Here is a 12,527-nt window from a genome sequence, read left to right on the forward strand (position 1 = left end):
TGGGGGAATACCATGGGTTTACCCAGCTATTCCGATCTAGCTGCTCCTACTATTGATCCCCTCCGCTTAACTGTAGCGGCGCTATTTCTATGGGTACTACTGAAGAGAGAGACAAATGTTTCTTATCCCTCACTATCCCACGAAAAAAATCATTGTGTCTGCGTAAGTTTTGGCAGTTTACTCCCATAATCTTGAAGGGGGAGATAGATGATATCAAGATAACTGCAATGGAGCACAATGACCGGAGCCTTGCAGGATAATGCATTCTGATTTCCTCTATGTTGATTTTGTAGTGGCGGCCCGCCATGGCAAAAATTCTGCCGCCACGGTTTCAGAAATAAGGCAGATGCGCAATGTAGTCGCGGATGCCTTTTTTTAAATGATCCTGCCAACATAATGCGTTGGCTGCCGCTCACGTTGCAATTTAACAACAAGCAGAACTATTCAGAGGTTGTTGGGCCCGTCCAGTTTAACTCCAAATACTGTTGCGTTGATGTCGTTTATTGTCAAAAAGTTTGCTTTCTTCCGAGTCGACTATTATTGTTGTTGTTCGGACAGACCTGCCCCCACTGCTAAAAACTTCCACTTCTACCCAGGATCTTTCCAGCCCATTACCCTCTACTGCTCTTCTCGCATGACATCCTGCCAGCAGATGGCTCGTCCCCGACGTGGCAGGGCTCGCAGAAATATGACATGGACAGAGCTTTGCGAGTTCGGAAGACCACAAGGCATTACTGAGCGTGTGGCCTGTTAGTTAGTACGTGGCCAGTGTGCTGAAGCAGAACTAATGTATGTCCATGACTGGGGCTGGGTACCGAATTCAATAGTTTTTTAGGCAGCGACCTGCAGAGAATTGCCTCCTTTTGCCTTCTTTTTCACGGGACAGACATGTTGACGTGTCATAGTAGGAACAGCACAGGTGTGTTCAAAACCATTAATGGTGGCTGCATTCCACTTAGGAGAGGCCCTGGTGTTGTGTATGCTGACTCACTGAGATAGCTCACTGGGACACTTGATGGAATTGAGCCATCGTTAAGGTTATACATTTCAGCTGTGCTTTTCCTACTATGACAAGTCAACATGTCTGCTGTGAAAAAGGTCCATACCCAGTTTCAATACATGCAAATCTCATCAGCAACAGTCAGCCAATAAACATGCAGCATGCACTCTAGCAAGATCTTTTATGCTGGTAATTGGCTGTCTAACTCTAGGTACTACGGCTCACGTAGTAGGAGCTGGAAAATAAACCAAAACGATTTGTGCCGTGATGTTGTAATTTCTTTTGCGTTAAAATAAGTAGTCTGTATCCACTTCAAGGATTGCTCCGGTGTTGCAGGAAAACTCCGCCGGATGTCCTCCTTTTCTCCGAGCCGAACCGTCTGTTTCCTTCCTCTTTCTTTGTGTTGGCATTCTAAACGGCGGTGGATTTAGGCCGGCTACACACTGGCTGCGTGGCGTGAGCGTGGATTTTCTGTTGCGTGTCGGCTGCGTGGCGTTTTCTATGTCTTCACACACCAGAAACGTGTCTGACGCGGCTGCTGCTGCTGCTAGTCTTGTCTGGACACGTATGTTTCCCATTGATAAAATGAAATACCACTTTAAACATAAATATGTACTGATTTGATTACAGCAAAGACAACGTCGGCAGTATTGACGGCAAAATAGGCTACTGAATATTTCGTTCTGTATTGACAGGTGCAATATTCGAAAATTGATTTTTTTCATTCATTTATATCTGCATTTAAATCAAAACCGAGAGACTTTCAAACATCAACATGTCATTTATTAATATGTATTTGTGTCAAAATGACCTATAAATATCTTTTCCTATTTTATTTTGCCTGGAAACGTTTCCAACACGCTTGCGTGTCGCGTGAAAAATAGGCGTCGGTCCTGTTTCTAGCATGCATGCGTTTTCGTGTCACGCAGGCAGTGTGTAAGCTCTAACCTGTTGACATGGGAGCCGAAATATAAACGGACACGCCACGCAGCCAGTGTGTAGTCGGCCTTATGAGGACTATGGTTAGCTGCTCCTCAGATCTCTGCAGGGTAAATCCAGACAGCTAGCTAGACTGTCTGTCCAATCTGAGTTTTCTGTCGCACGACTAAAACAACTTTTGAACGTAAACGTGTTCCGCAGCACTGTGGAGGAAGGTCTGGTAAAGCGAGACTACTCCATATGGGACTCCTGCTGCCATGACAGCAGAGGATGTAAGGATGTCCCATTCCTACATGAATACAATGTTCTCAGGGACCAGAGAAGTAAACATGACCCTGCCAGTTGGAAGAATGAGTGAGTGAGGGGGGGGGCATTGTTGCATATTGATACCATTTTTTTTTTTTTTTTTTTTTTTTTTTTTTTCTTATTATATATAATTCATGTGCTGTCTAAGCACTTACTCATGGAGGGGTGTGTGTGTGTGACTGGAATAAGAATAATATTTTTTTTTGTTTGTTTTCTTCCATTCCATTTTGCGTCCATGTCCATGTTTAGGCTGGCATGTCAAGTATGTGCTTGTAAAGATCTCACTTGCATATTACTTAAATCTTGTTAATGGAGTTGTTTGACATTTAGAAAAATGCACTTATTTTTTTTTATTTGCAGTTAAATTACAAAGAAGAACAACAAAACCATGCAAAGAACACAACACAAGTAAAGTAAAGCGTGACTTATACTTCTTTTTACTGCGTAAAATCTACACTGAGGCTACATACTAGGGGCGCGTGATACATCGACTCAGTATCGTTATCGCGATATCACGATGCGCAAGTTACCATGCCACTTGCACATGTTAGTGCACGTCAGCGCACGGGGCCACTACGTGATGAACCCCATGGAGCGTACCACGTGTGTGCATATTTGGACAGAGTGACCGTATAAGTGAAGAAATAGATAGAGACAACAAAATGGAATGAATCAGAAGCGAAAGAAAAGTTGTGTCCTGTTCTCTTTATTTATTTATGTTATACTGTCCAACCAGTAAAACATGTCCTGTTCTGTAGACATGGTCCTTATTTATTCATTCATGTTGTACCAGTCCAATATGACCATCAGTTGAAGTAAACCTTGTGTTGTATTTGTATGTATATGTTTAAAAATATCGAAATTAATATCGATATCGCAATAGCACATTTTGTCAATATCGTGCAACCCTAGTACGGACGTAGGTACGTGGAGACACGAACCTACGCCGTAGCCTGACGTGCAGCTCCCGAAAAATTTGACTACACGTCACAGCGACACACGTCAGGGCTTGGTAGCGTTGCTCCCCCCCCCCCACCCCCCCCCAACAAATCTTCTTTTTAAAAGAACACGCCAACTTTTTGGGACTTTAGCTTATTCACCGTAACCCCCAGAGTTAGATAAATCCATACATACCCTTCTCATCTCCGTGCGTCTCGTAACTCTGTCTGACGCCGCCACCGCTAGCCTAGCTTAGCACAGATCCTGGAGGTAACCGGCTCCAACTAGCCTACTGCTCCCAATAAGTGACAAAATAACACCAACATGTTCCTATTTACATGTTGTGATTCGTAGAGTCACAGCGTGTACAAATAACAAGGTCACATGAGACACAGCCGTCTTCTAACCGTATACAAACTGGGAACTATACTCTCAGAAAGGCGAAGCACTGCTACTTGGGCGGAGTGATTTGCGCAACACCTGAAAAGCACCGTTGTTACTCTCTGCTCCTCACCACGGGGCTTCTCAGGTGCAAATCACTCCGCCCAAGTAGCAGCAGTAGCAGTGCTTCGCCTCTCTGAGAATATAGTTCCCAGTATGCATACAGTTAGCAGAACACATGTTGTGAACACATCAGGCAGAATTTGACATTGAGATAAACCTTTTGCAATTGGCATCTACATTTCAAATATCACCTTCTCTTAGATCTTCTCCTTTGCCCTTATGCCTTCTTCCGTCTCCTTCTTTCTCCCTCCTGTCTTTTCTTATTTTCCCTCTTCTCTTCTTCCACGCGTTGCTCATTTCTTCTCGCCTGGTCGTATTCATGCTGGCTCATTGGCACGCCAGCTTCTCGTCTGCATGCTTTTGAACCACACTATCGACCCTCCACCCACAGTCATTCTCAGTTCAGTTAATTATTTTGATAGCAAGTTAAAGCCAAAAATGATGAAGCCAAGTCAGGGCTGGCCCTTACAAATGACTACATTTCATTACACCGTAATGATTCAAGAGACATTTGACATTTTGAAATGTCAAAAAAAAAAAAAACTGTAGCTCTCCCTGCTGTGGTTCGATGGCCGTTAAATTACATGGTGCATTAGAATATTGTGCGAACAATTGTGGTAATAATTCCCTTTGTCTCTCTGTTAATGCCTCCCTCCTCCCTCTCTGTCCTCTCCCCTCTCTTCCAGGCCAAGTCGTGTATCTGCCACATGTGCGGTGCCCACCTCAACAGACTCCACTCATGCCTCTACTGCGTCTTCTTCGCCTGCTTTGCCAAAAAACACATCCACGAGCACGCCAAGAGCAAAAGGCATAACCTAGGTATGGCAAACGCACACTCTGGGGCCGTTTAAAAAAAAAAAAAGGAACTTACTACATACTGCAGACGACTGCAGTATGCGGTACCTACTGACTCTTAAAGCACTGGGCAAAAAAAACCTCACACCACCATTTCAAATGAAAAATCTAACTTCTTGAGCTTTGCAATTTCTGTTTGTTTACTTTTATAAGATGCTGAAAATGTAAGAAACTGAAACTTAATTTTCTTCCGTCTTCATTCATGTGAAATAAGCAAATGAAACCAACACTAATTATGAACTGAAATATTAAAATAAATTACGATGTATCGACTAAATATCACGTTGTGCAATATCAATATCGAAAATGTACCGAAAAGTATGTAATATTTATTTTGTGGTTGTATGTGTTGTGATCAATTTAGAGCCCGCATATTTCATTGACCAGCATTACAACTAGAGATGGTCCGATACCGATTCTGATACCTGAACTTGCGTATCGGCCGATCCTGAGTACCGATCCGATACCAGTGTGTCATATATTTTATTATGTTTTAAGAACTGTATAGTACTATCTCTGTATGGATGTGATATGATTTCTATCTTTGTCGTCGGCCTGGCTCAGGTTAAACTCTTTGTGAAACATGAATGCCACAGAACGTTCTTTTATTCTGCAGTTTGACAGTCAGTTATAACGGAAAAAGAACATAAATAAACTACTTTAACGTATTTTTTCTTTAGGGCTTTATTACGTGGTATCGGATCGATGCATGAACTCCAGTACTTCCCAATACCAGCGTTTCAGGCAGTATCGGAGCCGATACCGATACTGGTATATTGGTATCGGTATCGGAACATCTCTAATTACAACCGACCTCTTTTCTCACCTCAAAAACCACCACGAGACACTTTACGATGAGTGTGGATCGGCCTGCATTTTTCCGGAGCCCGACGGGCATTAAGATATTCATGTCCAAACCCGGCCTGGCCCGTCGGGTACATCTAATGCTCTATGACATGCTCCCTGTGTGTGTGTGTGTGTGTGTGTGTGTGTGTGTGTGTGTGTTTGTGTTTCTTTTTTCTTTTTGATTCCGTTGTGTTGTAATTCTCTCTTTCGCTATTCAAAACAGAATCCGCTGTATGACGACTACAAATGAGACGAACATGCATCTTATATTGCAGCCAATCAGCTTCCGTGGTATTACAAGACTGTACCACACATTAAACAGATTTAATTATTCAGCTATGGGGAAGTGCAAGTTTAGCGATACTTGGCTTTCATTCATAATGGCCTTTTAAAAATTCATAAATTTGACTAGAAAAAAATGTTTATGTATATATTCAGGTTCTACTGTCCGTTTTAATGAACCCTTGTCTTGTACAAAAACCTGTTTTAATATTCTATAAATGTATTTTAGTGGGTTTTCCCTAAAACTTGTTTTTTATATTAAGAATATCGAAATAGATATCGCAAAATTCATGCTCAATATCGCAATATTACATTGTGTGTGTGTGTGTGTGTGTGTGAGGCTAGTCAGCGAGCGAGCTTGTTGCGTTACGCCTGCAATCTCTTGTGGAGCTTTATAACTTGGACAAACGAAACGGGGCCAGCTCACAGCGGGGTCTGTGAAGGTGGACCGGCCGACCGGCAAGCCAGGTGAGCTTTGAGGGCCCTGATGGCGTCACACCAGGCATCCAGACCTGCTATTAGCCCCCTTAGCTTAAACGAGTTGGTCCCTGCCTCCTAAACAGACACACTAACAGTATAACCATAATGCACACACACTCACAACGGTGTAATGCTTCTTCTCTCAAAACAAAGGCTGCTAAAAGGGCTAATTATACACTTGAGTATAGCTAATGAAGATGTAACTCGGTGTGATTGCTAGAAGCGCTGACGGTTCAGAAACACCAGAGTGTGTGTGTTTTTGTGTCTCTATATTTCCGTTTTAAAGGGTTTAAACAAGTGTTAACTTCCTTGAAGGCGGGTACTCTGTTGAAGTTTAAAACTATTGGATCTGCCCAGAGCCGCTCTGGATCTGCCATAAGCAATCGCTAACGTTTGGTCGTGACGTCGGCTTAGCATCGCTAGCGTTCGCCTTAGCCAACTCCTTCACCACTAACGGAGCGAGCTGGAAAATCAAACTGTTCCCGAACCCCGTGGGGAGGACGGCCACAACATCACGGCCACCAACAAAACTCAGCAAAGATTGTTCTTGCTCGGGCTTTAACTTCTGGATATTCGGCAGCGTTGCCACAACGGACCGAACGGCTTCGCTCGAATCTTTCTCCGCCGCCATTACGGAACTACAAACTCAAACTGGCGCACAACCTCAACGTCATCGTTCTCCACTCCCTCTGTTCACTGATTGGACCGCCAAAGATTTGGCCAGAGAAAACCCAAGACTATACCGCGAACCCAGACGGAGTACTGAAGGAAAATGAAAATTGAGCGGAAGTACGTAGGAGGGGGCGGAGCCAGGCTAATTTGCCCATGCATTGGTGTCTTAAGTGACTAATGTAAACAGAAATCTTTGACTTTGAAACGCTGTAACCGGCAGCCGCGATACAGGCTGCTATGTAATCTATAGGGCAAATGCGCATCATCACTTTCCGTCCACTAGAAGTGCTGTTTTTACCACTGACAGGCTCCGATTGTTTTTATAAGTTTCTGACAACATTATGGAAAGGATCCCTACAGAGAGATCTTTATGTTAAAGAGTAAGATCGAAACAGCCACAAAATCGCAATAACCACACCCACCATACTCCATAAATAAATAAATAAATAAATAAATAAATAATGCTTTTAGCATGTAAAGAGCCAGCATGGTTTCACATGTAAATGGGTGAATTAAGGGTTTATTTCAACCAAACCAGAGCGGTGACTGGTTGAACAGCGGTAAGACGAACCAAGACGGCTTTTGTTTTATTTTGTGTCTGTCGACCTTGAATGAAGTGTGATTTACGATGGTAAAATGACTATTATTTAAACGGAGTCTGGTCATTTTGGGTATGCGTCATGTTAAACAAAAAGGATCTTACTCTTTACAAAAAGGTCGACCTCTGTAAGGATCCGTTCCATAGTTTTGTCAGACACTTAATACAATAACCCAATAATCTGAGCATGTCAGTGGCAAAACGGCACTTTTAGTGGACGTAAATGGAAGGTGCGCAATTGCCCATTATTGCTTAATACTGAACCAAATAAAAAAAAAAAAAAAAAAAAAAAAAAAAAAAGTTTCCATCAGTGACTTCGACACAAAAACATAGGAATATAGGGTCCAGGTTGAAAAAAGCCGAGGTTACCCTTTAAGTTAGTTATATATTGGACTTTGCCTGGCTGTGACATAGTTGTGGTTTTGTTATGCATTTAAGGAAAATAATCAAGAGCAACAGAGAGAGCTATTACGCAACCTGGTGCAACATAATTGCAACTCAGTCTAAAGACTTGGTCTCATGGGGGTATTCGAATGTCACCAGTGTATTTGGCCTCATGTAGCCCATTAGAGCGAGCACATGCATTAGTGAACTTCCTAATAAATAAGGACTGAGGTCTGTCTTGGTGGCTGATTAAATTAAGCACATATACACAAGCTGAGATTCTACTTCATTGTGTATACGTCCCTGTTTAACCTTACTCCAAAAGCCTTCAAAACATCTATTGGTGTGTGGGTTTATGGGGTTATTTTAACACAAAAATGAGATCTGCCTCCACCTTGTTTTGACAGGATTATTATTCCAGGTCAGAGAAGGCAAGGTAAAACGCTGCACATCAGTGATTTGAGTGGTAATCTGCATTGGATTTGTCAAAATATTCTCCCTTTTTAAATGACAGAGAAGGCTTCTATTTTCAGAGCTGCAACGACCACACTGTGTTTCTCACCACAGCCTCGCATGGACGTCGCTTTGTTGGCGAGCGTTCACCGTGAGGAACGGGAAAGTTGTATTACAATTTGTCACCGAAATAAACACATTTGCATCAAACAGACACAATCTGGATGGCTCCGGATTTGAACAAAGGGGTGGGTGTTTGCCGAACACCAATAACTGTTGGCTGCTTTCCCCCTCCACACTACTCCCACAGGGACACACCACACGGCATGTAATAACCACAACGTTGCACACAAATCTCCGAATGATTGCAGAGAAGATTGCTGCGCATTACCTGATCCCCCACAGTTAAACAACTGCTGAATGTGTGCAATCTCAGGCGGAATGTGAAGCCTTGTGGAAAAGCCAAAGAGTCATTGACATTGATATATACACGTACAGATGGGTGACAATTGAAATAACACAAGTGTCTCTGTTTACCTCGAGCCTCCAGAACAGCATTGATGCTCCTTGACGTACTGTAGATTAGAGCTGTCAATGTTCTTCTATAATACCATTCGAATTTCATTTTTTAAATTTTTATATTTGAATAATATTTGAATATTTTAATGCTCGAATGCAGCCTGTTCTTAATATGTACTACACTACTCAGGCTTATTCATTGTCAATGCCATTATCAGCATGTGGTTGTTGTTACACATTCTGTCCTCTAGGCAAGGCAAGGCAGCTTTATTTGTATAGCACATTTCAGCAACAGGGCAATTCAAAGTGCTTTACATGAAAACAGATTAAAAAATAAAAAACAGATAAGACTAGAGGGGACGTCCAACATTAGCCTGGCCTTGAAGGGGACTTACGTCATGGCACTTTGCATTTCTGGCACGCCACTTTGTTTACATTCATTTTCCACCACGAACACACAGCGACAAACCAAAATCAACAGAGAACTCTGTAATGTAACATTATCTGACAAGTGTATTGAAGCGGCTCTGTTGTTAAGGCTAACGGTGCTCGATTAGCACAACTAAGCAAACGGTGTTGTCACTACTATTTTAGTGATTTATAATCAACCAGTGTCTTGTAGAGCTTCACGTTAATGACAATACAGCTGTTAGAAGTAATTAATTAATGGGCATATGAAGTCGAAGCTAACTGACAGCTGTAGGGCAGGTGGCATAAACTTTAGCTGTCTTCATGAAGCTCCCAGCTAAGCTAACGTTACTATAATTTGCGACGCAGTTAGGAAGCAAGATTGAGCTAACTAATGATAATGTAAGCATGGCTCGGTGGGTGTCGATTTTTAAAGTCATGTAAAACTATTTCCCATTTCAGCCAGTCATTTCAGTTTGTGGCAAAACCATTCAGTGCTTGTTTTTCATTTTGTGACTTTCGGTTTGAATAAAGGTCTATTTTTCCTGTCTTATTTCTTCATTGAAGTTTTCTTTAAAATAGTGTTAAAATTTCGTCTGGTCTTTTATCTCATGAACCCAGTCTCGTGTCTCTTCTCGTGTGCTGGGTGTCTCGTCCCACCCCTAATAGTATACATAGTATATTGAGTAATGTAGTGCAGAGTATGCGATTTCGGACGCAACCCTGAATCAAATTCGGAATATTGTCATATTCTGAATAATAGTAGAATATTAGTGTGCGTGTAAACGTACTCGCTGAACGGAGGGGGAAAAAAAAAGAAGAAGCAGCACAGACTCCAGAGGCAACGTTCAGAAGGCAGAGTAAACACCAAACGTCATATTATCTTCAACACAAGGCATCGTCCTGTTAGAATGAATGCTGCCGCGATACAGGTAGCGTTCAATTTTATTCTCCACATAATAGAATTAAGACCGTTTGGGCTGCAAGTGAAGTACGTTACACTGCGGTGTTTTGGAGGAGAACGCTGGCGCAGCATAGACACTCGGGGTTGTCCACGGCAAAGGCTGGGGCGGGTGGTGCGGGGGGGGGGGGGGGTTTGGCAGATGTTCAGAATCTGCCCGTTTGTTTTTATCCTTTGCTCGACGTTATCGCTCAGCTCAGAAAGACCCCCTCTGTGTGTGTGTGTGTGTGTCAGACACACAGATTGTGAGTTTAATTAGGTTAGCTGCTGAATCAAACGCTGCAAAAATAGAGTGAGAAACCGTCTAATACGGAGGGAGAGAAAAGATTTTTTTTTATTTTTTCCAAAAGGGATAGATCTCCGCAGACTGCCGAGGATGTAATTAAGTCGTCTTTAACAAACCCTGCGGAATTAGCCTTCATTAAACCCCCCGGCCCCTCCTCCTTCCTGCTTCTCCTCCTCCTTTTCTCTCTTGCCGGTCCATCTCTTTCATCTAACCCGTTTTTCAGCATTTTCGCTCACGGCTATTTGGTGAATGCTGTTTGCGGCCCTGTGTTGGGCTCATCCCTGTCTCTATCCTCCTCCGGTTTTGCCCTCCTTTCGTTCCCATGGTTACCCGATGACCCTGTCGATATCCAGAATTGTGAAAAGGATTTCATCTAATTGCACTTGTCCTGCTTGCTGTCTTTTCTCTTTTTTCTCTCTCTCTCTCTCTCTCTCTGATGAAAGAAAATATCAGCGGAAAACTACACTTTAGAATGTAACTGGTATTCTTTTTTATTATTTTTTTTATAGTGGTGCCTTTTATATCCAGTTCAATAAAAGAATGTTGGTAATGATTTCCTTTATTTGTTTTAAATTCAAAAAGGAGTGTGCCGACTAGGGCTGCACGATATGAGAAAAACATGCGGAATGCGATAACCTTGTTGAATATTACGATAACGATATCACTAGCAATAAATAAACAGACATTACAGTGTACTCAGTTCTGCATTTCTACTGCTTTCAGTATTCCGCTAAAAATACACACACACTGCTTGTTGAATTTCAAATAAATGAAAGGAAATCATTTCCAACATTCTTTTATTAAACAAATTGAACATTGAATATAAAAGGCACCACTCAAAAAAAGTGAGTTACGTTTTAAAAATCTCAGTGTCTTTTAACACATGTCGCAGCCTTTCGCGATGTGCTTACTGCGCCAGTTAATATTGCGTTGACGAGAAAAGAACGATATATTGTGCAGCCCTAATCAGTCCCTCCAGGATTTCGCTGCCTTTTTTTGAGATTGTTGCAGCCCAAAATGCCCGAATTTGTGGCAGCTTTTGTAAAAAAAAAAAAATGTTTGCCATGCCTTTTTTTTATTTGGGTATACTTCTTTAAAAATAAAAGGAAACTTGTTTCGGGGAGAATAAAACTACTCTGGGCTAAGTGTTCCTAGGAACCTTACCAAAAAGGCTCAGGATGCTGCAAATGTTGGTATAATATGAAAAATGGCTGATGGATTTAAGACAAAAATTATAATTTCTGTCAGTGGCTTGTTGATCTTTACATTGTTAGTTAATTTCCTGGCCTGGGACACACATTCATACGGTTTGATAAAGTACTTATTGGACTTTAACTTATCGTTGCACTTACAATAAGGAGCATAGCTGTCCTCAATTTAGGTCATCCTGTACGTCTCATCTCCGTTTTTTCCTATATCCACCGTGTGTTTGTGTGTGTGCGCGTCAGTCGCGAGGGGGGGGGGGGACTGTCAGAGAGCCGACAGGAAACAGCAGCAGCTTTCAGCGACTTTAGAGTGGAAAAAACGTTCCAGCGTCCATTGATGTTAAAATGTACACGGTCTTTCGCTGTACGTTTTGTTGGTAAATGTGAGACGTTCGAGTCACACAAGTCTCGTCTTCATATCAGAAACAAGGAAATGGGGCGCCTGGATAGCTCGCCTGGTTGAGTGTGCTAAGGCTCAGTCCTTGACGCAGCGGCCACGGGTTCGATTCCGACCTGCGGCCCTTTGCTGCATGTAGTTTCCCCTATCTCTCCCCTTTCACATCTCCAGCTGTCCTGTATAATAAAGGCCTAAAATGCCCCCAAAAAAAAAAAGAAACAAGGAAATGAATTTGGCGACGTACATGTGTTACGTCAACCCGTTCTCACTCCCGCTTGGTCAGTGGCTCTCAGAGTCAAAAACTGACGCAAAGTCTGGCACGGGGGACTGCTGGGATTGGTTGAAGTCGCGGGAAACTCCGGTTATTGGTCGAATTTGCAGGAAAGTTGCGGTGATTGGTCAAAAATGCGAGTCGCACCGAATTGACGGTGATTGGTTGAGTTTGCGTGATTTGTTGCAATCGCGACATCGCGAATTCCTGGCGGGACTGCCC

The 12,527-nt window shown here is 42.5% G+C and overlaps 1 protein-coding gene across 2 annotated transcripts in view; it reads left to right on the plus strand.

Annotated features, from left to right (window-relative positions):
- usp22 (ubiquitin specific peptidase 22) overlaps positions 1 to 12,527 on the plus strand; it is a 36,704-nt gene that overhangs the window by 1,898 nt on the left and 22,279 nt on the right. Inside the window, exons 2-3 of one of the 2 annotated variants that reach the window (XM_078278835.1) lie at positions 2,606 to 2,653; positions 4,375 to 4,507. In XM_078278835.1, coding sequence (XP_078134961.1) covers positions 2,606 to 2,653; positions 4,375 to 4,507 — 181 coding nt within the window. The remainder of the gene's footprint in view (positions 1 to 2,605; positions 2,654 to 4,374; positions 4,508 to 12,527) is intronic. The other variant, XM_078278836.1, reaches the window with a different exon arrangement.

Source organism: Sander vitreus, chromosome 21, assembly GCF_031162955.1.
Source record: "Sander vitreus isolate 19-12246 chromosome 21, sanVit1, whole genome shotgun sequence".
Lineage (NCBI taxonomy): Eukaryota > Metazoa > Chordata > Actinopteri > Perciformes > Percidae > Sander > Sander vitreus.